Genomic DNA, 25,721 nt, shown 5'->3' on the forward strand with positions numbered 1-25,721 from the left:
TTCGCTAGAAATTACCTTGGTTTTTTCCCCCCATAATTTAAAATTCTTCAAAGTGACAGAGATGTTATAAGGAAGGGAGCCCCTGTTGTATTCAAGTTCACAACATCATGACTCTGTGCAAGCCCGTGACTCTTTTTAGGGAGACCGTGTGATAGAGTAGAAGGGCCAGGTATTTGAGGGTAGAATTATGGGTTGGAGTCCTGGTTCCACTCTCGCTTAACCACCATGTATCCTTGGGAAAGTTACATATTTTTGATCGTCTGTAAGATGGGGGTGACAACAGTCACGACTTACCAGTGGTTTGTTGAGAGGCTCACTAGTTGGTAGGTATGGAAGCACTTTCTCAACTAGAGTACTCCGGGTGAATATTTGTTTTCATTCACAATAAGTACCTTTGTCATGATGGGAAAGAGAATGCTTTTGTTTTATTTTCACTATACGTTCACTTTTTATTTAATAACCCTTTTGATGTCCTGCTATGTTCCAGCCGGCAAACCAGAGACCAGGAGGACCCTCTGTCACTTCCTACTCTTATATTGAATTAGTGTGAGGTTTACTCCTTAGCCAGCACTGGATAATTTTTGGCCTTTGCAAAGAAGGATAAAAGTCCAAGAGCCAGAGAGATTAAGGATTAAATTAATTTTTAAAATAACAAGTCTTTTCATATATTCTCTTCTCATTTGTATGGTGCTGGTAATTTTTAAAATGAGATTTTCCTGAGGGCATTTCATACTAAAAATGATGGAGTTCCTTGTCCCTTGTAATTGCATTTCTTTTGATTTTCGTTTATTATGACTTGCGTATCACTGACACTTTTTTCCTGGAATGTTCAAAGTATACATCATCCAACTAAAAGGAGAAAATACTGTCTTAATAAAAAAGGACAAGAGAGAAAGAGCGAGAGTGGATATCCCTCTCTTTTGGTTCCAAACAAGGCAAAGTCGTCATTCCTCATTCTTTGTACATGCCAAGGTTGATGTCATGGATCCAAACCAGTTTGGGGTTATCTGAAATGAAAAAAAAAAAAAAAAAAAAAGGCACTTCAACGGTCTTCTGAAGCTTGAAAAACAAATTTTCCACAGTCTGATAACCCAAAAATGACTGAATGGATTTTCTGTGTAATTAACAAAGCGGTGGGGGCCTGGAGGGGCATTGGGGAAAAGATTTAAAAATGGAAAGTTTCAGTTCAAAGGGGGTGCTCTGGGAGAGCCAAGAAACGCTGGAGGGGCTGAAAAGGAATTACATGGTTATCTGGAGTAACATGGGTCTTTTATCTGAGGAATAGGACTTAAAACCATAAAGTTCCTTTAGCTGACGTGTTAACTTACCACTAATGAATATTATTTATGAGTGATAAGTGGGACACATCCAGGGAAGGTGTCCGTTAATTTTTCATAAAACCATCTCTGCGTTACTGAAATATGGCTTTCATTCCATTTGGAACATAGTCCTACGTAGCTGTTGCGTGGATTCCTAAAGCAGGAATAGGTAGTTGAGACTTCAGGAACCATACCTGGGATTCTCGTTTTCTGGGGCCTTGATGGTTTGGGAAGTTGTTTCTTCTCTTCCTCCTCCTTCTCCTTCTTCTAATGTTTATTTGTCTTTGAGAGAGAGAGAGACAGTGTGCAAGCCGGGGAGGGGCAGAGAGAGACAGAGACAGACTCCGAGGCGGGCTCCAGGCTCTGAGCTGCCAGCACAGAGCCCGAGGCAGGGCTCGAACCCATGAGCCCCGAGATCATGACCTGAGCCAAAGTCCGACGCTTAACTGACTGAGCCACCCAGGCGCCCCTGGGCAGTTGTTTCTTCTGCTGTCTAGAATATCAAGCCGCTTCCTAACTTCTCTCTCTGTTAGGACAGTTACTTCCAGGGTTCTTCTTGTGAAGCCAGCTAGCTCTCGGGTTCATGCCGCCATTTGCACCTGAAACAGACAGAATGGCAACTCTGAGACTCTCAATGAGAATCAGAAAGCCCTAGTAGCCTGTGTGTCTCCCAGTCTCCCCATTACATCACCCTTTCCATCCTCTCTGCTTTGGACGCACAAACACAAAAGAATCCCGGAATCTACAAGTTATGTAAACTTAGATCCCGAGAAAGCCTTCAGAGGACTTGTGGGGGGAGCTTCCTCTTCCTGTCACTAATGAGACTCTTGAAACCTGGAAGGATGACTCTGTTGACAGAAAAGAGAGAGCCTGGGACACCCAGAGCCCACAGCTTGCCCACTGCATGGATTGTGATGTGACCAAGGATAGCGTGATGAGCTTCTGAGCCAGCACATGGCTCTGCTTGGGCTTTTTTGCCTTTGAAAGAGTGTCTTTCATTGTCAAACATTAAACCTAGGAATTCATACTTTCTTATCAAAGGTCTTATAGATTTGGGGCATCTGGGTGGCTCAGTGGGTTAAGCGTCTGACTCTTGATTTCAGCTCAGGTCCTGATCTCAGGGTTCATGTGCTCAAGCCCCGCATCCGCCTCCACGCTGACATCCATCCTCACACATTGTAGTTACAATGTTTTTCTTGTGACAAGAACTTTTAAAATCTTTGAAAGTTGCCTTAGTACCTTTCAAGTATGCAATACGGTGTTATTCACGGCAGTCGCCATGCTGTGCCCTATACCCCAGGATTGATTTATTTTATGTCTGGAAGTTTGTACAAAAGGTCTCATAGACATGATGACAGTGAAATTATAATTTTTTAACATCTAAAATTATCCTTGGGGCACCTTGGGTGGCTCAGTCGGTTAGGCGTCCGGCTCTCGACTTCGGCTCAGGTCGTGATCTCACGGTTCGTGGATTCTAGCCCTGCGTCCGGCTCTGTGCTGACCGTGCAGAGCCTGCTTGGGATTCTCTCTCTTCCTCTCTGTCTGCCCCTCCCCTGCTTGTGCTCTGTCTCTCTCAAAATAAATAAATAAAACATGAAAAAAGTCATCCTTAATACAACTATCTTCTCCAAGTGATGTACTAAGTTAGTAAAACTTACCGGTTTGAATCTATAACCCATCCACCATAAACTTATGCCCAGAGTCAGACATCTCTCAAAACCCTCCAGGTGTGAGTGTGTGTGAAATAACCCTCATTTTTTTTTTTTTCAGTTTTTCAGGTTGTTTTAGTAGGTGAGGATTACCTCAAAAGGCATTTAAATGATGTTTCAAGTTTAAACGGAAATGAAAAGCATACAAAGTTGTAAGACTTAAGAATTTCAAGAATTTGGCAGAGGTGGAAACTCACAGGGGAAAAAAAAAAACAAAACATGACATTTGGACATTTTTGTTCTGCTCTTTAATCCGCCGCATGTCCCCCTCCGGTCGTCCCGTCACTACCAAGCCAGTATTTAACCTTGCAAGGGTTAACTGAGCTTGTGGTTCAAGCACCTGGCTCAGACTCCAGCCGGGGCCACGGGCGTGGTGTCCAGTCAGACTGCCATGGTCAGGGGGCAGCGAGGACACCTGCATGACCTTGTACCATCTGCAGGGTTCAGTCCGGCCAAGATTCTCCCATAGCGTCCATGACCAGGGTCCCTTGAGCCACCAGGATGTGGGCTGGAAGGGCCCCACGCAGCTAAGGCCAAGCCCTTCCCGTGAATGCAGAGGCCAGCGTGAAGTCTTCTTCCCATCCGAGAGGGTGGGGATTACCACCTTCCAAAAAACACAGAGCAGGCCTGTCCTGGAAGGGGACAGACAGGGGGAGACCCAGAACAAAAACAACAAAAAAAAGTCAGAGCCTAGGAGTGAACTTTAGGAAGACAAGGAGGGAGTGGGGAAAGCGAAGCAGAACACAGACATTGGAGAAGAAGAGGAGTCTGGGGTGTGAGAGAAGCAGTCAGTGTTGGAGTCTGTCTGAGTCTGGAGCTGGCTTGTGAGGTGCCAGGGGACTGGCTCGGGCCAGTCTTCTCTGCACCTCACTGCTGAGTAAACCTCCCAGCAGGATGGAAAGGGTCCTGTGCCAGGGATGGAGCTGACCTCAGAGCCCCGGGTACAAAAGTGACAGACCCGGGGATTTGGCCTCTGCTGGTCTGTCCTTAATTTGGAGAAATGGAGGCATTGAACACACGTCCTCTCCTACAACTCCTGACATTTTAAAGAAAGTGTTTTTGGGGGCGCCTGGGTGGCTCAGTCGGTTAAGCATCCGACTTCACCTCGGGTCATGATCTCGCAGTTCGTGAGTTCGAGCCCCGCTCGGGCTCTGTGCTGACAGCTCGGAGCCTGGAGCCTGCTTCGGATTCTGTGTCTCCCTTGCTCTCTGCCCCTCCCTGGCTCATGCTCTGTCTCTCCCTGTCTCTCAAAAATGAATAAGCATGAAAAAAAAAAATTTAAAGAACATGTTTCTGGCTTGCTTGGCCCGACTGCAGCAATAATCCCAAACTTGCCCCACAAACTAACCTTCCAGATACAAACCGAAGCAAACATTAAAGGATTAAACACCCATCAAGCAGATGCGTTCTTGCAAAATGCTCTGTGGGCAGGTTGCTAGGAATTTAAAGGTCTCTGGCTTTGTTAAATTATGAAAAACTTCCAAGTGGAAGTCAGCAGAGCAAACTGTTACAGTCATGAGACTTGTAGGTGATGCCTGTTGGCTTGGCCGGATGGCAGCCTGCTGAGCGGGGTCAGGTCGGTGTGGCCCCGGGGGCCCCCACGCGCCTCCCTCACCCCTCGCTCTGCTCGCCTGCCTGCCGGGGACACAGTTGCTTTGGTGGGAACCGCTGAACAGGACCCTGGGAAGGACTGAAATCCAGCCACCACTGTGGAGGCTCTCGGGCCACCTATTTTAATATCCTAAATAGGGGCGCCTGGGTGGCGCAGTCGGTTAAGCGTCCGACTTCAGCCAGGTCACGATCTCGCGGTCCGTGAGTTCGAGCCCCGCGTCAGGCTCTGGGCCGATGGCTCGGAGCCTGGAGCCTGTTTCCGATTCTGTGTCTCCCTCTCTCTCTGCCCCTCCCCCGTTCATGCTCTGTCTCTCTCTGTCCCAAAAATAAAATAAAAAATGTTGAAAAAAAAAAATTTAAAAAAAAAAAAAAAATATCCTAAATAGGCTTCAAGTTGGATTTGCTTTTGCGTCTCCAGGAAATTTTGCCTCCTTCGCATTCCAGAATTCCCTTGTGAAGCAGCCTCGTGAATAGGAGGGCCTTTCCTGAATACCGTGGAAGGAATTTCTCCTTCGGGATGCCTGCCTCTGTCTTCACGGCATTTTTAAATGCTCTCGAGGTGGCGTGGGCAGCAGCAGGCCACCAGGGCCAAACCACAGACCGGGGAGTCACAGAGCGTCACCTGCGTTCCCGCGGGATCTGGCTCCGCAGAGCGCCCGGGGCAGGTGTTCAGGGGTCCGTCCTAGAGACGCGTGTGCTTTCTCCCTCATCCCGGGGCTTCTTTTCTGTTGCTGCGGCCCTTCCCGCTCCGACCTGCCCCTGGCCGCACCGCCAGGCCCACTTAGGACCGGCCACAGTAGGGCCACCAGCTCCCACCTTGATTCCATGTCCCAAGATGCCATCCTCCTTCTCTTCCTTTATGCGGATTCCGGGTTCAGCTCCTGTCCCCTCCGGCCCATCTTCAAGGCCCCCCGATGCACTCCTCGAGCCTTCCCTGTGACTCCTCAGGACTTGTTGTCTAACCTCTCCTACTTACCCCTCGTGTCCCCCAGGCCTCGATCTCCTTCTTGTCCGTCTCTCGGGGGAGAGGCAGAGTGTGGCGGAGAAAGCACACGCCTGGGAGTTGCAGAGGCCTCGATTCGAAGTGCACCTTTGCCACAGTGCGCTGTGTGACCTTGGGCAAGCGGTGTGACCTCTCTGGCCCCAGTCTGTTCTGTATAATGTCATTTGTAAGAGCCACCCCATGGGGTTTGGCACAACGGTCAGTTCTCTCTCCTCACCCCGGAAGTAGACGCTAAATAAACACTCCATCAGGGCTGCGACTGACGTTGGATTGATTGATGCAGATATGTCCAAAAGAGAGATCAAAGCCAGAGGACCCAGGGCCACACTCGTGAAAGCAGACCCAGACAGGGCTAGCGAGAGCCATCCAGAGTTTGCACTAATTTTGTTATGAGAAGCATGTTGCATGGGGATCCAAGATTCATGCACTTGGCCAAGGGCTTCTTCCCTCAGTGGAAATAAACCTTTGCTAGACCCACAGTCCCGCCTGAAGGCTCCAGCAGCCCGAATCTGAGTTTCTCCTTCTGTCCTTAGCGGGCAACAGGATTTCCAGTGAGACGGTGCTGTCCCTCTGAGTCGTCCCACTGGAAGAGTGTTTGTTGGGTGTTTGATTTGGGGAAGGTGCTGTATTGGGTTTAAAGGAGCTCGTGGTCGTACAGACCTTCACCGTGGCCGCTCGCCTTCCCCCTGTGCACTGAGCGCAGTGCCGGGCATAGAGCAGGTGCTCGGTGCATATTTGCACCATGAAGTCCCACTCGAGCCGACCTGCTCCAGGGTGTTGGCGATGACAGGAGCCGGCAAGGCCGTGCACGGCGACACAGGCACTGACCGCTGACCTGCCAGCTCGGCCGGTGAAGTCCCGGCCTGACCCCTCGCCCGAGGAGCGGTCAGTGGGCGTAAGGCGTAAGGGTTTGGCTCAGCTCCCATCCTGGGTCCAGCCAGCAAATACTTGGGCGCCTTCTGCGAGCAGGTCCCCCGGGCTCCTCGCTGCCAGCCAAAACGGTGTCCAAGCATGTGATGGGAAGTGACCAAGCTCCCCCGGGGCACAGCTTCGGTCCTTGTACTTGCTACAGACTGAGAACACAGGATCCGCACCGTCAGGGGTAGGTCTGGTCCTAGACACATGTCTGAGCCTGTCAGCGAGGCGAGGACCCTGGAGCCAGTGCAGCATGGGGCTTCCAGAAAAGATGCCCGCTGCTGACTTCTTAGCCAGTCCTGAAGCCAGACCAGGCCCGACTGGAGGCTGGCGGTGCCCCGCGGAGCTCCCTCGAACTCATTCTGCTTTGCTCTTTTCACTCCGACGTGCCCCTCAGGTCCAAGGCTACTTTCAGCAAGTTCCTATCAGGAAATGCGGGTTCTTTGTACTCCCTACCACCACCAACCTCAGTCAACACTTGCTGATTTAAACAAGTGAGCATCAGACATTCGGCCCTCAACTCCGGCCCTCCGCGTTGCATAAATGGACCCTCTGCCCCCCCAGCAGCAGTGTCTTGATGAGAGCAATTAGGCCGAGCTGCAGAACTCAACAAGCATCTGCTTTCGGTTCCCCTTTTTGACATATTTTCATGAATTAACTCTTGCAGGGGCAGGGAGAAGGGTCGGCACCTTGGCCGCGCCTCGCGTCCACGGGCCACGTGGCAGGCGCTACATGCTTGGCCCGGACGTCACCTACAGGGAGCACACACTCACCTGCCACCAAGTGCGCGGTGATGAAGGTCATGCTCGTTCGCCACGGCAGGTCCAGACTCTGGCGAGGGAGCGGGGAAGGGAGCCCCTGCCCGGTGGCTCCAGAACCCAAGGGGGAACAGTTGGTGGATATATTCCAAATGCTAGTCTGCCCAAGGAATCCCCAGCCCATGTCAGGCAACGGAGAGTCTTACACGGAGGAGAAGCAAAGCTTCCCAACTACTCCCCACTCTGACACGGCCAGTTCTAATTAAAATTGGCCTGAGAGAGTGGCGCCTGGGTGGCTCGGTTGATTAGGCGTCCGACTCTTGGTTTCGGCTCAGGTCATGATGCCGGGGTCGTGGGATCGAGCCCTGCGCCGGGCTCCTTGCTGAGCGTAGTCCCTGCTTGGGATTCTCTCTCTCCCTCTGCCCCTCTCCCTGCCCTTGCTCTCTCTCTCTCTCTCTCTCTCTCTCAAATAAAAATAAAAATAAAAATGGTGTGAGAGGCAGAGAGTTCTGTGGGACAAATACCTGGATGTTGGCTGTGGGGAACAGAGATAGGAAGCACACAGGCCATCAGACCCACAGCAGCTACCTACCGTGCTGGAGAAAGGAAGGCAGGGAAAGAGGAGGGAGCCGACAGCAGGAGGCTCCAAGGCCACAGGTGGATTTGGGAAAAAGGAGGGCTGTGGAGGCCAGAGTGTGGCACAGACCGTCCACACTGAAAGGAACCAGGCCAGGGGCTTATGGTAGTTGGGGTAACAGCTTCTGACATGTGTCAGGACATCCCAAGTCACATCCGAGGAGATGCAGGAGGAAAGACGGAGGAGATCATTAGCTGTGGAAGCCCAGGGGGATAGACTGCAGATGGCCTACCAGTAAATTTCCAGATAAGGGAAACCTAGGGCCCAGAGTCGCTCACCCAGATCAGCACCAACCATCCCGACATCTCATCCAGAACAGTTTTCACCGCCTCACTACCTCCCACGTGTATAAAAATTCATAAAAAGGAGGATAACAATCGTGCAGAGTTTTTAACCAAAGGAGCCCCACCTCCCACACACCTGTGAAGCCAGGGTTACCGAACAGTGAGTGTTTCTGTTGGATTCCATGTGGCATAAAAATAGTCCAGTCCCCTTCCTTGTGTAGTGTGGGAAATGTAATTAAGGTTTTTTTATATATATAATCGACATTTCATAGAATTCAACTTAAAGTGATTCACCTGTTGGTTTCTGATATATTCACAAAGTTGTACAACTATCACCGTTATGCCACTCCAGAGATTTTTATCGCTCCAGGAAAAAACAAAAAGGCCTATACCCCTCAACAGCTGTTCTTCATTCTCCTCTATCCCCAGCCCCTGGCAACCACGAATCTGCTTCTGTCCCCATGGATTTGCCTACTGGGGACATTTCACATAAACGGCACCCTACGGCACCTGACCATTTATGCCTGGCTTCTTTCAAACTTTCTTTTAACGTTTATTTATTTTTGAGAGAGAGACAGAGAGGGCACGAACCGGGGAGAGGCAGAGAGAGAGAGGGAGACACAGAATTCAAAGCAGGCTCCAGGCTCCGAGCTGTCAGCACCGAGCCCGACGCGGGGCTCAAACTCACAAACTGCGAGAGCATGACCTGAGCTGAAGTCAGACGCTTAACCAGCTGACCCACCCAGGCGCCCCGATTTATGCCTGGCTTCTTTCGCAGAGCGTAATGTTTTTAAGGTTCATCCATGTTGTAGCTGAATCAATGATACGTTCCTCTTTGTGGCTGAATAATATTCTTTTGGACGATGTTCCACCTTTGGTTTATGTGTTCGTCAGTTGGTAGACACTTGGGTTGTTTTCACTTGAGCTATCCTGCCTAATGCTGATGCAAGTATTTAGGTACGAGTTTTTGCGTGAACGTGTACTTTTAATTACCTTGGGTATACGTCTAGGAGTGGGATTGCCGGATCCCACGGTAACTGTTCAACTTCGGGAGGAACCACCGCTGTTTCTCCCAGTGGCTACACCACTGTCTGTTTCAGCAGTGGGTGACGCCCCAGTTTCTCTTCCTCCTCACCAACACTTGTTACTGTCCATTTTTTACATCATAGCCATGCTAATGGGTGTGAAGTGATATCTCATTTGTGGTTTTGATTTGCATTTCCCTGATGATTCGGGATATTGAACACCTTTTCTGGAGTCTGTCGGCCATCTGTAGACCTTCTTTAGTGAAATGTCTATTCACATCTTTGCTGGTTTTCTAAATGGGCTATTTGTCTCTTTGCTGTTGAGTTGTAATAATCATACTTTTTTTTTGCCTGGCGTACTTTCATACCCCACACAATATGGTAAAGTGATATTTTCTCCCCGCAGTGAAAATAGTATAGGCCCAAAGCAAAAAAGGGGCCAGGCACCAGAAAATGCAGGGCGCTCAGAGACTTCTAGCCAAAGAGGGCAGTGGAATGAGGAAGGTAAGGAAGAAAAATGAAGACACTTTCTTTTAAAGCCAAAATGCTGCAAGGCAGATTACTATGGCCTCTGCTCCGGTAGGGTCCTGCAGAAGGCACCCTTCTTGGGGACTAGGCGGGCTCGGCTAACAGTGAGGACAACAGCAAAGTGTCTCTTCTCTCTTCCCCGGAGCACTTCAGGATAAATGCGTCTACACACACACAAAGTGCTTTGGATGTATCGAGAAAACGCTCGTGCCCATTAAGGCTACTGTTAAGGCAGGAGAATATATGTATGTATACACACACACACACACACACACACACACACACACACAGAAGATCGAGTGAGACTTACAGGGCAGGGCCTGTGTCTTATTTGGCTTCTAGACCCCTCAGCACCTTACAAAAATGTTTGCTTTGTGAATGAATAAGCAGCCTGAAGATGAGATTTCCAGTTCTGGTGTAGACATGGCCTTTAATCTCCCCCCTTTTGGTGTACTATGCAAACACGATGAACCAACCGGCAGGATTATTAACATATATTTAGCGCATTTCGCTCTAGAGGCATTGCCTTGCCCGTCTCCGCCTACAGTCTTCTGAAGTCCTGAGCTGTTCGCACCTCCTGGTAGGAGGGACCTAAGCCCACAGGTGGCTGGGTACCCTCTCCCTGCGGTATTTGCATAGCTGGTACCCGGGGGTTTGTCTGTGTGCCTCACTCCCGATAGCATCTCCTACCCCAGCCCGGATGGCAGGTAGGCGAGCGGAACCTGGGCGATCCGACGAACGGCGAGCTCCAGGCTCCTCCAGCAGGTGGACGTACCAGGCATCCCGGAACCTGGCTCCATGGCTGCAGGCTCCCCAGCACATCAGACTCCTTTGCAAATTAGTTTCATTCTGTGCCCTGCTCAGGAAACAAGGAACCTTTTGGGCTTCTCATTTTCTGCCCTGCCTGGTTCCTGAGGGCCCCTGCCTGATTTGCATCCTCAGCTCAAGTTGCAGCACAAAATACACCAACACTGCCCTAGACCAACTTGGGGAGGCGGGCAAGTTTTGTTTTTTGTTTTGTTTGCGTTTTTCATCTCCTGCCATTTCTCTAGCAGGTTTCTAGTTACGTCCGCATGACACTTAGATTAGGTTTCATTTTTATGTCGTTGGCCTGGGATTCAGCTGGCCCCTCCTCCCTGACACAGGGTCTCTCCAAGATCAAGCCCCACTCACTGCAGATGGCTTCGGGGGGCTGCAAGCCTGGGAGATGGAGTCACTGCATGAGTCGTGCTTGAGTTTCTCAAGCAGACAGCTGTGTGTCCTTCAGCTCTGTGCTCCATGGTGGTCGGGTGTTTTGTTCCCTTTCCTTTTCCCCCAAACCCGGAATGAATATTTTGGGAGTCAAGGCGGGTGAGGGAGGAAGAGCTACAGGGGACCGAAGCTGGCCACTGCCAAAGCAGCTCTGATCTGGAGACGGAACCCTCAAGACTCATTCAGCACAAAGTGGCTGCAGAGGAAATCCTGCCGAGCCCGTGATAAGGGGGAAATGGAGTCACTTCCTCACCAGCTGCTTTATTCAGGTAGAAAAAGTCCTCACTTCCTCGCGTGTGCTCTGCGGGCCACCACTCACAGAACCCCGGGACAGCTTGCTTCCCCTCTTGATCTCAGCCAAAGTTGGAGTCCAGAGAATGACCGCCTCCTTGGCTTCAGGGAGAGCTCTCGTGTCTGCTGTGCTCCCCGCCCCCCCTCGCTTCCTTCTTTCTCTTTGTCCCAATCATCTTCACTCTCGCCTCGCGATGGCTCCGCGGACGGAATCGGGAATCGGGAATCGGGAATTGGGAATGAGCTCATACCACTTAGTGGAATGCAAGCTCGTTACCGCGGGGGGTTTTATGTTCTCCTAGATGTCCACCAACAGCTCGGGACCTCTGAGCATCCCCCCTCCAATCCTGTACAACAGGCCCCAACCTGCCTCTCTCGCCAGTGTCCAGGATTATTGCTTCTTTACCTCCAGGCGGCATTTCCAAAGCGTGCCTTCGTAACACAGCAGGAATCTCCCCGACAGAGGAATCAATGGTCAAATGAGCTTGGAGAATGCTGCACACCTTATCTCTGTCTTGGAGACTCAAGGCACACGGCTAGAGATGTTATTCAAAATATTTAACGACCGATAGGGAACAGACGAGGACCAGTCAGATCCAATGCTGACTTAGGGTCTGGTTGAACATCACCCCTCACAGGACGATGCCAGATACTGTTGTGGGGCCTGGGGGGGGGGGGGCGGGGGGAAGCACTGGATTTTGTTTCAGCCTGCCATTTGTTATTTCTTTGAACACCGCCCTTTTAAAAAAAAATATCATCTATTAAGATACGTTTGGAAAACCTGCTCTACAGTGAAAGAAATCCATTACTTCAGTTCCAGAAACATTTGCTGAGCGCTTAATAGATGACAGACAGAGGCTCCAGGGATCCAAAGATAAAGAAGATGTGGTCCCTGCACCTCCAGGTGCTAATGGTTGAATGGGGGAAGACAGACATGTAAATAGATCGTCTTCAGATTATCCAGTGAACCAGGAATAGTTGAGGATTATTTAGCTCAACGTAGGGGATTAGAGGAAATGATTGCACTGAGTCCTTGAATGAACCCAAGGTAGTTTACAAGGCAGAAGCGGAGCAGGAGAGCTAGGCTGGGGTCAGAATATCGAGAGCCTCGGGTGCATGGTAAGGATTTTAGACCTAAGCGTGAATGTGACAGGTTTGATTCCGAATAGATCATTCTGGGGGCAAAACAGAGAGGAGACAGAAGAGCAGAGCACAAGGCTGGAGGCCGAGAGACCAGATGGGAAATGACCCGGTCATCCTGGGGAGAGAAAGTAGTGAGGATAGAGAAGTATGTAGGTGGTCAAATTGGTGGTGCATATACTGGCCCTGTCTGATCCCCTGGACCTTACCACTAGTGTGGGGCTCCTAGCTTGGCCTCCAGCGATGAGATACGGCATGTACGGCTCTTCCCGTGAGGGCTTTCTCTGGCTTCTAGAACGCACCTGTCTGTGTACACAACTGGCCTAAAGTGCTGGGGTATTGACTCCTTCATTGGAGCAGTCCTCAGCCAGTGAATGGAAGGAGACGGCGTACAAATACCCCAGCTCCCTCGCCCATTAGTGGGATACGTTCTGCCCCCAGTTTTCCCGGCAGGATTAAGCTTCCAGGGCCAATAGCAGTTACCTGCTTGATAAGGCAATTTCATGGCTGCTTTCCCATTCCCCTTCTAGTCTTCTGGGATCATCTCCCAAATAAACTGCCAACACTCAAATCTTCTTCTTGAGGAAGACTTCTTGGGAAGTCTGCTTCTTGGGGAACCCAGCCTCAGACTGTGGGCTTCACCAATGAATTGGTGAGGGGGTGAGAAGGAGGAAAACCTCTAGGGGACACTGAGAGGGTAGGTTTACTTGAAGCACAGGCATGCGGAAGGCAGGAAAAGAGACAGGCTTGCTTGAGGGGGCTGTGATAATTCCAGGCGGGGACAGGCTAGGTTGCATTGTTACTTCTAGTGGGGCATCACAGAACGCCACTGGAATAGGAATCTGCTAGGCCGAGGAGTAGGTGGGTCTGGGTATAAAGATTTCTGAGACAGCATCAGAGGGATGGTATTTAAGAGCATGACAGTGGGGACGCCTGTGTGGCTCAGTTGGTTAAGCGTCAGACTCTTGATCTCAGCTCAGGTCATGATCTCACTGTTTGTGGGTTCTGCACTGATGGCGCAGAGTCTTCTTGGGATTCTGTCTGTCTGTCTGTCTTTCTCTCTCTCTCCCTCCCCGACACGTGCTCTCTCTCTCTCTCAAAATAAATAAATAAACTTAAAAAAAACAAAAACAAAAACAAAAAAGACCGTGAGAGTGAAGGAGATTAGTCAGAGAGAGAAGAGAGTCCAGACCGAAGCCCAGGGAGCACTGAGTACCTATCAGGGTAGGCAGAGGAGGAGGTGCCCATGAAGAATCATGGCAGAGAGGAGATTCTCCAGGATGCAAAGATTTTCAGTGGTCTCTGTGTCCAGAGTGTCAAAGTACTCAGTAGATGCAACCTGAGAATCATCCAGTGGATTTAGCCACAGGGAGGGTATTGGTGGACTCTGGAGGGTGTTTTCAGAGGCACAATGAGGGAAGCAGCCAGGCTGAGTGGATTAAAAATGTGGGCAAGAAGGCAGCAAATGAGGGTGGGTTTAGTTGCTTATCCAGGAAGGCCAGGAGAGAGAAGATTATGGGTAAAGTAGAACAGCGTCAGCCTGGGCATTTTGAGGAGATCTGAATGTTTATATGCCAAGGAAAAAGAGACAGAAGTAATGATGGGGGTGAAATTGTAGCTGAGAGCATGGACAGTAGATGGAGAAAGGTTCCAAAAACAATGGGAAACATTGGAATCAGGGTGCAGCGTGGGAAAGCACAGGGAAGGACAGATAGGGTTGTAATCAGTGGGTGGGCCAGGACAGGAAGCCTTGGTAATTCTTGCCCAGCGGCCCCAATTTTCTAGGAGAAGAAGAGGTGAACATCAGTTGCTAAGAGGTAAGAACACTTAAGAAAAGTGGTAGCTATTCAGAATGGTCATGGAAAGGAACAGAGAAAAGATCTGACCCAGGGTAAAGGAGGGCTGAGTGGTTTCAAGAACTCACTGAGTCTGGGAGCACCTGAGTGGCTCAGTCGGTTAAGAGGCCGACTTCAGCTCAGTTCCTGATCTCATGGTTTGTGAGTTTGAGCCCTGCGTCAGGCTCTGTGCTGATAGCTCAGAGCCTGGAGCTTGCTTCGGATTCTGTATCTCCCTCTCTCTCTGCCCCTCCCCATATCACGTTCTGTCTCTCTCTCAAAAGTAAATCAATATTTTTAAAAATTAAAAAAAACAAAAAACAAAAAAACTCACCAAGTCTGAAGACCGTGAATTTAGAGCAGCAGTGGTCTGCATTGTTGGGTAACTTACTTCAGGAACACTTGGAAGGGGTGAGGCTGCTGTGGAATGGAGTCAGGGTTGGACACAGAGGAAGGTCGGGGATGGGAGGAAGCATGTTGAAGGAGGCAGGGAAGAGGCGCTCCGGGAGGCAGATGAACCCACTGCTGGCCAATGTTCTGACCCGTGAAGCGCAGGAGATAATAAACCCAGCTTCTACCCTCCTCCACCGCCTCGTATCTGCTTACCAGTGCATACGGTAAGTAATCTACTGTATCTGTCTAGGTTTCATTTGCCTCATCTACAAACAAAAGGGCTGATGTCTTTACTTGGCATTGTTATACCAGTGCAGATCTGAACTTCCTTGGGGGTTCCTTTTAACTCAAGGTTTTGCCATTACTAGGGTTCACCTTTTTCTTTTCCTTTTCCTTCCCTAACTTGAGGGCTGTCATGAAGAAGGGTGTCCCCTGGAGACAACATTATAAAGCCATGAAAAATAGAAACTATCAAAGACGTTCTATAGCAGTGTTCGATTTCCTGTCGGCACTATCTGATTTCCTTTTTACTTTCCTCTTACTGCTGACAGGACCGTCTGCTCTGTGCAGGATACAAAATGGCAGCATGCTTTGGTTTCATTGACTTCAGATGTGCAGATAGAGACATCATCCCTCACTGGATTGGAAGCTTGTTGAGGGCAGGACGACTTTCCCCCTTAGGATCGCCCATGACCATAGAATGTCTATATCCACAGTCAGCTCAAAGACTGTGGGATGTAGCTGAATTTCTAATTTGTTCATATCCAACCAGGCCATATTAAATTTTCCCTGAGGCACCTGGCTGGCTCAGTCGGCAGAGCACGTGACTTTTGATCTTGGGGTCATGAGTTCGAGCCCCACGTTGCATGTGGAGGTTACTTAAAAATAAAAGCTTAAAAAAAAAAAATGTCCCAGTGTTTAAGGAGATCTGCAAACCACCACGAGTCAGGCCCGAACTTGCAGACGTTGGTTTAGATGTTACTTGTTTCACTCCAAACTATGTTGGGAACATCTTTCCTTGCCAGTAAATACAGAGTTCAATTTTTAATGGCTGAACATTATTCCATTGTATGGATGTGCCATAAGTTTACCTAACCAATCATATTTTCAGACATTTCAGTTCTTTTTACGTTTTACCTGTCATAACCAACCTGTGCATTTTATTATTTTTTTCAAATGAATAGCTAGGGGTGGGATTCATAACAAAAGGATAATATTTTTAAAACTTCTGATATGCATTGCCAACTACAAATACAATTATCTTTACCTGGGGGTCCATCAATTGTGTAAGACTATCCGGGACTCCCACCCCCAGCCCCCACCCCACCCTCTTCAGTAGAACTGTGTTTTTTTCGGTTTTTGCCAATCTGACTCCTTTGTATCTTAATATCATTTCATTTGGAATCAGATTTAAATGAAACTTCTTGAAGGGTACTGGAGGGAAAAGGAAAATTTGGAGAGTTGCCTCAAGGGAAGGGTGGGTGTGAGAGAGACGGAGAGACAGAGAGATGGAGAGAGATAAAGAATCAGGTGGGAGAGGTCCCATGACCCCACGACCAGTCAAAATGCAGGAGGGCTGAGGACACTTTTGCGGTCCCCTTGCTTGGAGTCTTGAGTATGATCTGCTCCTGCCCACACCCTCCTGGCTTACTTCCAACTGTGCAGCAAGGGTCTGGGGTCGGAAGTCTGGCCTTCCGCCCTGGTGGGCCAGCTCTGGGTGGAGCTCAGACTCAGACCATCTGTGGCCTCTGAATTTGAAGCTGGTGGAGAAGCGGGTCTACAAAAGAGCACCCGGAGCTGGGACCCTGCTCGTGTCCTCTCTGAGGGGAGGGTCAACTGAAGGAGAAAGGCTACTCACCTCGGAACCTGCCACACACATCTCTGAGATCTGGCGGTGCCCCCCGCCCCAGTCCAGACCTGAGCAACAGTTGTTGTGGTGACCCCTAAGTGCACAGACGGAGACTTTGTCCACATCACGTGACGATGCCTCAGGTTTTCTTTTTCCCTCTTTGTTGCTTTTAATACATAAAATGAGCATGTGTTTATTTAAAACAGCATTCAACCTTAAACAAATAATGACAGACTGTTCAAACAGACTTCGGAAATCGCCCTAATCAGGATGTTTGAAAAAGCAAGAAGACTTTCTATAAAAGTAGCTTGTGGGACCTTCAGTCCTGAAAGCATGGGTCTGCTTTGCACTTTGCAATCAGAGGTGGGCAAACCTTGGGGGCCGGATCCAGTCGTGGGGGTCAAATGATGCCCCCCAGCCCCACACCCTGACCTAATAATTTCTGAGGAAGTATAGAGGGCCAGCGTATTATCACCTCCCATCTTTGACCGGAACACGTCATGTGCCTATTTGTACATTTTAACTCCTTACTTCTATAGAGATGACCAAGCATCTCCGGAACCAAAAGCTGACTCCTTGGAGGGAGCTAGTAGATTGCTCCTGTGAAATGGCGGGCTCGGTAGACACTCTGAAGGGCAGAGCAGGTTTGCAAGAGGGCAGACTAGCAAATAAGTTAATACGGCCACTTGTTCACATTCGAGGCCATGTTTGCAAGTGGCTTTGAGTCGCCTGTGTTAATCTTCACAACAACCAACTTTATGGGTGAAATAAATGAGGCCCGGGGCTGGATAATTTGTTCAAGGTCATAAGCAATAAAATGTCAAAACCGGGATTTCACCCAGACCTTCTCCCCCAAGTTGAGAGCCATTCCCAGTCACCTGGGGCTGAGTCAGCGACTCAGTGTTTATTCTTTGGGTCAAGAGATGCTACTGTGGCTCATCCCACTCTAGAAATTATGCATTTCTTTATAATGCACATCAGAAATGGCCCCTTAGGTCCATTAGAAGCACGGTTATTTACACGAGGGGATGGTGGTCGGGAGAGGGAATCGTTCAGCCCCAGAGAGGTAGGGATATTTGGAGGGGCATTTCTTCTGCTCCCTGGTATCAGTAGCGTGCACCAGGCAAACAGGGAGAAGATGCCAGCCCCAGTTTGTCTCCGCTTCCCCCACATTCTCAGGATGGCTCTGCCGCCAGAAAGGTCAGAGAGCAAGGGGCTTAGTCCGTTTCATTTTCTGCCAAGGAAAACCCCATTGGTAACTAGAGGAAGGCTGGACCCAACCATGGACCCTCTCGATGTCAAGCCACATTGTACACAGCCCAGGGCCGGGCCCTGAAGGCTGCCAGGCGTCATCTGGGAGGTTCCAGCCTGCCCATCCCTCAGCGAGAGCAGCATGGAAGGGTGGGCTGTTAGGTGTTTGCAGCTGTGTCTGTGGGATCCTGGGATGCACTTTACAAGAAGCAGAGTTTCTCCTGCTCATAAATCTGTCCTGACCCCTTCCTGCCCCATTTATCCCTGATTATATACAGGGAAGGTATGTTCCTTAACAAGCATTCGTGATCGTTACTTCAGCTTTGTGCTAAGAACACTAAACACGTATTTCATTTATGTCTCTTGCCTTGCTTTTCTAAGGCTCCAATTTAGAAAATGCCAACAATAGAGCAGAAAAGAAGAAAACCCTTGCGCCCTCTCCTGGTAGCAGTTAATCTAGTGCATCTGAAAGTACAGTGCACCCACTTGCTGGGGACCAGTCACTTGTCTAAGGCTAACTAACTCATCTTGTGTTAATCTGACCCAAGCTGTTGACACGCTAAATGGACCATTAGGTTTTCTGTGGTCCGTGATCAGAGTTTCTCCTAACCCTTCACCCACGTGAAGAACGGGCGGATGATTCTTTATGGTGGGGACTGTCCTGTGCGTTATAAGATGGCGCACAGTGTCCCTGGCTTCTCCCCACTAGGTGCCAGGAGCACCCCTACCAAAAATGTCTCCAAACGTTGCCTAATGTCCCCTGGGGAGCAAGATTACCCACTTGAGAACCACTGCCCTAAACCCTTCTCTGACTTCGGTGAATGGTGTTGCCGATCACAGGGCAACCAGGGAGGGAGTGGGAGTGCCTCATCACAAAACCTTTGTGCCTGTGGGGGGCAATTTTGATGACGGATCAACTGGGTTCACTTGTAGGAATCTGTCCCCCAAAAGCAACTGAACAAGTAGACAGGAATTTATGTACAAAAATGTATCATAATATCGTTTACGACCGCAAAAGTTTCAAATAGATAACCGGTTAAATCAAGTACAGCATATATGCAAAGGAATACTATACAGTCATGAAGAATAACCATGGAAATCTATATTTAATAACATGGGAAGTTCCCCCCAATGATGCCTTAAACTCTCACCTTCAGGACTACTCCTAAGATTCCCAAAGGTTGTTACGAACAGAGGGAGTAATTTCAAGTAGGCAGGGTAAGCACCTGGTGAAGCATTGGGCCAGAGACCGAACTCGAGCCGGTGATTGAATTCAGAAAACTTTAAGTGCTAGTTGAACAAATACTCATAAACACCTACGTGTATCAAAACCATGAACGGCACTGGAGAGACAAAGCTGGTACCTGGTTCCTCCGTGCAGTACTTGCCCTTCTCAGATAGAAACACTGAACATTGTCACAGGCACCTCCACCCGGCAAAGCCAGAAGCGTGGGCATGTTACCGTCTCACGTGATGAAATCGTGTGCTGTGATGTCACGTTATTGGGAGTAATGTGGAACTATGTCTTGTTCTCTTCGTGTCTAAATAAATCACACCAAGCAAAAAGAATTTCTCTTACCGTTTTATACATTCAGATATATTAAGAGAGTTGTCCAGATACTCATTGGGTCCAACGAATGTCCCCCGACAAATCTGAGAAATGAGCATCGAGTGGTTGATCCAGTGTGAAACGATCCAGAGAATGTCGTTATGACGTACTGCAGACCCGACTTAGATGCAGCAATAGGAAGGGAAGATAGGAGTCGTCTTCTTTTCTCAGGGACCTGGGTCTGCAGTGACGCGTAACGAACTGACCAGAAGTGACCACGCGCTTTGCAACGTGCACAACTCGAGTTAAATGCAGGGTGGTGGTCATCCAGCCCGGCCTCTCCCGGAAGAAACCCCGTGACCATTTTTTTACCCAGGGAGAACTCTGTTACTTTGGAGCCTAGGCATGCCACCAAGGGAGGCCACCCTGTGTGTGTCCACCGCACCAGCATCCGGACAGATGCTGTCCGGATGGCTGTGAGCCGTAAGAGGACATCAGCAGACCGAAGAGCACCAGTGCGCCTCTGGGTTGGAATGCAGTCGCTGCCGTTGATTAGACAAACCCCTTAGCCTCTGTGTTTCCTCCCTCCTCCCCCAGTTTTTTCCCCCTCTTCAGAACAGAAGTAAAATGACTCCATAATATTGGTATGAAGGATAAATCAAATGATGCATTTGATACATTTATTACAAGTGCCTAGCATACAGCAAGCATTCAAGAAAGGAACAGACTCATACTCAGTGTTTCTCATTATTTTTAGGAGTGGCCATGCTAGCTAAAATTGCAAAGCCTCCGATATTTGCTAACAGCCTTTGCCATTTTATTTTTCTCCTTAGCACTTAGGAATCTCGAATACACTCTAGGATACATTTATTTTGTTTACTGTCTGTGGCCCACGACTAGATAAAAGCTTGGTGAAGTAGGAACCTTCAGTCTACATCACTCACTGCTGTGTCTCTGTGGTACCTGGCCCGTCAACAGGATCTCCACGACAACATCTCGAATGAAAGTAAAAAGAGTGGGTCTGAATCACCGCTCCGAAAGAGCGTTTTTCTTTTCCCTACGCCCTTCTGAAGGTGCCCCGGTCCTCTGGCTGGATGCCACTCTCCCTGTAGGCTGGCACCCTGTGCTCTCTCTCTCTCTCTCTCTCTCTCTCTCTAATTCTGTTTCTTTTGTCTCCCCTTCTCTTCCCCGCAGGATGCCTTTGTGGAACTGTACGGCCCCAGCATGCAGCCTCTGTTTGATTTCTCCTGGCTGTCCCTGAAGGCCCTGCTCAGTCTGGCCCTGGTGGGGGCTTGCATCACCCTGGGTGCCTATCTGGGCCACAAGTGAAGTCAGAAGGCCTGCCACAAACAAATATGCAAAAGGTTCACTAAAGCAGTAGAAGTGTATGCATCGCCAGTGATGTACCATGAAACGAAGCCGTGGTCTCTTAAAAACAAAACCTAAAACAAAACAAAAACAGCTTTCGGGCTCAGCGTCGAATCAGCTATTTACTGCCAAAGGGAAATACCATTTATTTTTTACATTCTCAAGAAAAAAAAAAAAAGATTTATTTATTTAAGACAGTCCCATTGAACCTCCTGTCTTTGGAAACCCTACCGCCAATTGCCAAGCCCCACCTGGGCAGCTCCACCTGGCTCTCCTGTGCCTATAAACACGGATTTGTTTTCCATGTTGTTGGCTGGACTGACTCACCATCTGAAGAGCAAACAAACTGACAAAGGACTTGACTGTTCCAGAAGCCGGCTGTTGGAAGTTAGGAAGAAGGTGTTCATTTTCCTTGCATTTCTTTGCCCTGGGGGCTGCGATATTAAGAGAGGGAAGGCGCTCGGCGAAGTCCATTCTTCCTGGCCCGAAGAACAACACACTTTGCATATGGTTCCCATGGTACAGACCCAGTGGGGAGAAAACACTGGGGAACTTCAGATGGACTTGGTACCCACCAAGATTTCCACAGCGAAGGACAGTGATGGGGAAAATGCCATTAAACCATAGGAAAGTATTTTTTTAAGCTACCAATTGTGCCGAGAAGCATTTTAGCAATTTATCCAATAGCATCCAGTACCTTAAGCCCTGATGTGCATATTCATACATTTTTGGATACACTCTCCCCCCCACCCCCAATACTGGCTCTGTCTGTGTATGAAACCGAATCCTCCCGAATGCGAGGAAGTGAACGTTTCGGTGACTTATCCAGAAGCATCAGGCCGCCACAAGTGCCTGCGTTTCCCTAAGAGGCCACAGTCTGAAGCCCTGCCTTGCCCCAGCTCGGAGGCCCCGTCCTGGAACTGAGCCTGGGCACTCGCTGGCCGGCTCCAAGGGTTTTAAACAGAGCAGTGTGGTCTCCGAATGTCTGGAAGCTGACAGAGCTCAGAATCCCACTGTCAAGAAAGAACAGTAGTCGGCCTGGGCCTGCGGCCCTGGGCCCTCCAGTCGGGCCCTTTTCCCTCGTGGAGCGTGCAACCTGGAAGCCGAGGCTCTTAAGACGTTGATCACCGTGGAGGGGAGGAAACAGAGGCACTGCGCCTTTCCCGGCAGAGGGAGGTGGCCATGCCGCCACCAAAAGGAAACCGGGGGAAGGAGACAGGTGCAGCGCGTGTGCGGAGTGGCCGCCGCACATGCGTGCTGGCTGCGCAGTTGAAAGCCAGGCTTTAAATGACTTTGGGGAAGGTCGTAAATCCTAAAGAAAGCGTTGAAACGAGGTGTCATGGATTAACTGACCTATGTCTATGGGATTACGATGTAAAACATTATCTTGTCATTGTAGTTTGGGGGTTTTTTTGGAAACCTGACAGAGGGAGAAAAAAAAAAAAAAGTTCCAGGTGTGGCATGTGGGAATTTATCTGTACCTCCTGGGGCATTAAAAAAGAAAAAAAGAAAAAAAAAAAAAGTCAGTGGTGAAAACTCTAGAGACGTAGTAAAGAAGTGAAATCTCCAGCTAATAAACTAGAAAATATTTTTTTCCAGTTTAGAATTGGCTTTGAGACATTTATGGAGTAAATGTGGCATTATTGCATTATATACCATTTATCTGTATTAACTTCGGAATGTACTATGTTCAATGTTTAATGCTGTGGTTGATGTTTTGAAAGCTGCTTTAAAGAAATACATGCATCTCAGCATTTTTTAAAAATTGTATTTAGTTACGGCCTCTACACTATTTGTTAGCAAAAATTACCATCTTTCCATTTGGGGTTTTTGTCTCAATTCTTTAAAAGCATTTCTGATAAGGAGAGAGAATCCCTGGGTCTCAGCGACGTGAAAACCCCCTGGAGCGTGCTAGCCACTGAGGGAGATTGCTTCAACCTAGTTATATGCGTTTCCACGTCAACAGAATTGTTAATTGTGAAGGACGTATCTCTTGTCCCTTTGACCTTGTTCCTTGAAGGTTTCTTAGTCCCTGGGCAAATCAGAATCTAACTCATATTAGTTAGGACGACATCCATGTTTGGTTAACCCCATGAGATTCATTCAGTTGAAAATCCAGATGGGAAATGACCAGGGGATTACATTCTGGCCACGATGGTTTGATCTTTAGAGGGTTGCTCTACATGGTCTGTTTTGACACAGATCCATCCAGAGCGCTCCTGCCCTCCTTCCACAGGGCCCGTCCCATAGCTGTCCTTCAGATTCTTCCTGAAATGCAGTGATGCCTGTGCGCCACCCTGAGAAAGCAGGAAACCCATGGTATGAAGCCAGACCTCCCTGGCAGGCCTCAGGGAACCGGATGATCAGACCTTTGAATGAGTCTAATTTTTAAGCGAAATACTATTTTCGGAAAGGTTTACATTGTCAAAAGCGATGAGTATGGAATATCAAATCCTGTGCTGCTATCCTACCAAGATCATTTTCGTGGAGTCAATTTGCAGTATGCTCCAAGTAGCGAAATCCTTCAAGCTGCTTTCGAAGTTAACAGTGAAGAACATGGACATTTTTAATATAAGACTGTCTTTTGTTGTTGTTGTTGTTGTTGTTGTTATTGTTCAAAGAGGATTTGAAGAGTATTCTAAAGATGTATATATATAAAAAAAAAAAAGTCGTGGGGGCTAACTTCTGGCTGGTTTTCTTTTGCTGTGGGGTTTTGGTATCTGGTTTTAATGGTAAATGTGCCTGGCCACCTGCCCCCAAAACCGTATAGTATCGTGGCTTCACTTGCTCTAAGAGTAGTTGTTGCATTTTTCTTGTTCTTAAAAACATGTTAGAAGCAATGGACGTATATAAAAGCCTCAACTTGTCATTTTTTCTTCTTTCCTTCAATGCCTCCATTATTTTGCGATCAGACAACAGAGAACCATTCCCACCTATCTTGTGTTGAGAAGGGATACACACCTGAATTACCGGTTTATATGTTGGCCAAGGTCAGGGTTAAAGAGAGCACATACATTTTCCGAATTGGGATCCAGGGCTCTAAAAAAAAAACAAAAAAACCAAAAAAAACACAAGGACAGGGGTGCCTGCGTGGCTTAGTTTGTTGAGCATCCGACTCTTGATTTCGGCTCAGGTCATGATCCTAGGGTCGGGGATCAAGCCCTACCTTGCACTCCATGCAGAGCATGGAGCCTGCTGAAGATTCTCTCTCTCTCTCTCTCTCTCCCTTCCTCTGCCCCTCTGCTCCTCTCCCCCACTGTGCTCTCTCTTTCTCTAAAAATTAAAAAAAAACAACAACAACAAACACCACAGGGGGCACCTGGGTGGCTCAGTTCGTTGAGCATCCGACTTCAGCTTAGGTCATGATCTCATGGTTCGCAAGTGTGAGCCCAGCATCGGGCTCTGTGTTGACAGCTCAGAGCCTGGAGCCTTCAGATTCTGTGTCCCCCTCTCTCTCTGCACTTCCTTCGATCGCACTCTCTCTCTCTCTCTCTCTCTCTCAAAAATAAATAAAAACATTAAAAAAACCCACACAAGGTGAAAAGCACCCAGGAACCACCTGGGTCCTCCTGAGCTCTCGCTGCACAAGCACTCTGAAGGCTCAAATGACAACTGACGTGCTGCACAGCACACGGTTCGTCTCAGGTGTTGCAGTGGCTGAAAAGTCTTGTAAGTTTAAGATTTGAAGTAAAGTCACATTGCAAATTAAGGAAGCGCCTTGCAAAAAACAAAAAAACACCCCAACATTCTCTGCCTCAGCTGACTTCTCCCTGCATATTCAGATCTGACCTTCCATTTAGATGTGACTTTTATTTCATTAGTAAACGTTTATTGTTTATCATCTAAGGACCTAGTCCTGGCCCAATATGGGAAATTAGGAAGTGATTGTAAATCAAGAGGAGTTAAAATAATCAGGATAAAATGTAAATAAGTAGTTTATGTTATAATGAAACGTATGCTAAAATGACTAATTTATAAATGTGAACTTCAATGCTAATTTCAATTGTACTTTTAGGGCAGTGGCTGTTTTTATACTTTCTTATCACTTATAGTTAGTAATGTACACCTACTCTATCAGAAAAAAAAACAGGAAGGGCTTGAAATATAAGCCATTCTAAGGAAATTAGGGAGTCAGTTGAAATTCTATTCTGATCTTATTCTGTGGTGTCTTTTGCAGCTCAGACAAATGTGGTTACACACTTTTTAAGAAATACAATTCTACATTGTCAGGCTTATGAAGGTTCCAATCAGATCTGTATTGTTATTCAATTTGGATCTTTCAGGGATTTTTTTTTTTTTTAATTATTACAGGACAAAGGACATTTGTTGCGAGGATGGGAGGGAGGAAGAATTTTCAGAGGAGCAAAACCTTCCCGAGACAGGTTCAGGAGGTTTTCAGAATGGCCAGGACTGTAGGGGGATGGGATGGAAACAAGTGGGAACCTTTAGTGGGTCAAGGTGATGCCTCCATGAAGGACATTCTGCAATAAAAGAGAAACAGTTTTAAGTTCTGTGGCGGGCGTAGATTCTAGAGACATCACAACCCCTCAAAGTCCAGCTCTCTTTTAGACATTTATCATTAATGGTAGATATTTCAAGCCTGGATATGTCTAATGGCTAAACAACTAACTTGCAGTTTTAACCCCCAGGATTCTTCATGAGAACTTCGGGTTGGTAGGGACATCTATTTCTAAATATTAGGCACAATACAGTGCGGGGGTGGAGGAGAGTGGAGTGTGAAGCTGAATTGGGTTAAGTGGTAATACAAGTCCCTTATCCTTACCCGAAGAATCCCTCTGTTCCATGCCTGTACTCACAGGACAGAGTTTGGACAACTGTGAAATATGCATCCCACTGGAGAAAACCAAGTGGAGTAGGAACGGTTTTGTACCAATTCATAAGGACAACCCCAGAAAAATAAGGCCAGTATCCTACTGACGTCAAGGTTGTTCAGTATACAAATTGTAGAGGCCTATTTTAGGCAGACGGGCTTGAGCAATGAAAG

General features: G+C 48.2%; 1 protein-coding gene across 2 annotated transcripts in view; it reads left to right on the forward strand.

Annotated features, from left to right (window-relative positions):
• BCL2 (BCL2 apoptosis regulator) overlaps positions 1-23,585 on the forward strand; it is a 180,223-nt gene extending 156,638 nt beyond the window's left edge. For both annotated transcript variants that reach the window (XM_058691879.1, XM_058691880.1), the window contains one exon: positions 20,543-23,585. In XM_058691879.1, the coding sequence (XP_058547862.1) occupies positions 20,543-20,677 (135 nt within the window). In that variant the 3' untranslated portion in view covers positions 20,678-23,585. The remainder of the gene's footprint in view (positions 1-20,542) is intronic.
• The last annotated feature ends 2,136 nt before the right edge of the window (positions 23,586-25,721 follow it).

Source organism: Neofelis nebulosa, chromosome 11, assembly GCF_028018385.1.
Source record: "Neofelis nebulosa isolate mNeoNeb1 chromosome 11, mNeoNeb1.pri, whole genome shotgun sequence".
Taxonomy (NCBI): Eukaryota; Metazoa; Chordata; class Mammalia; order Carnivora; family Felidae; genus Neofelis; species Neofelis nebulosa.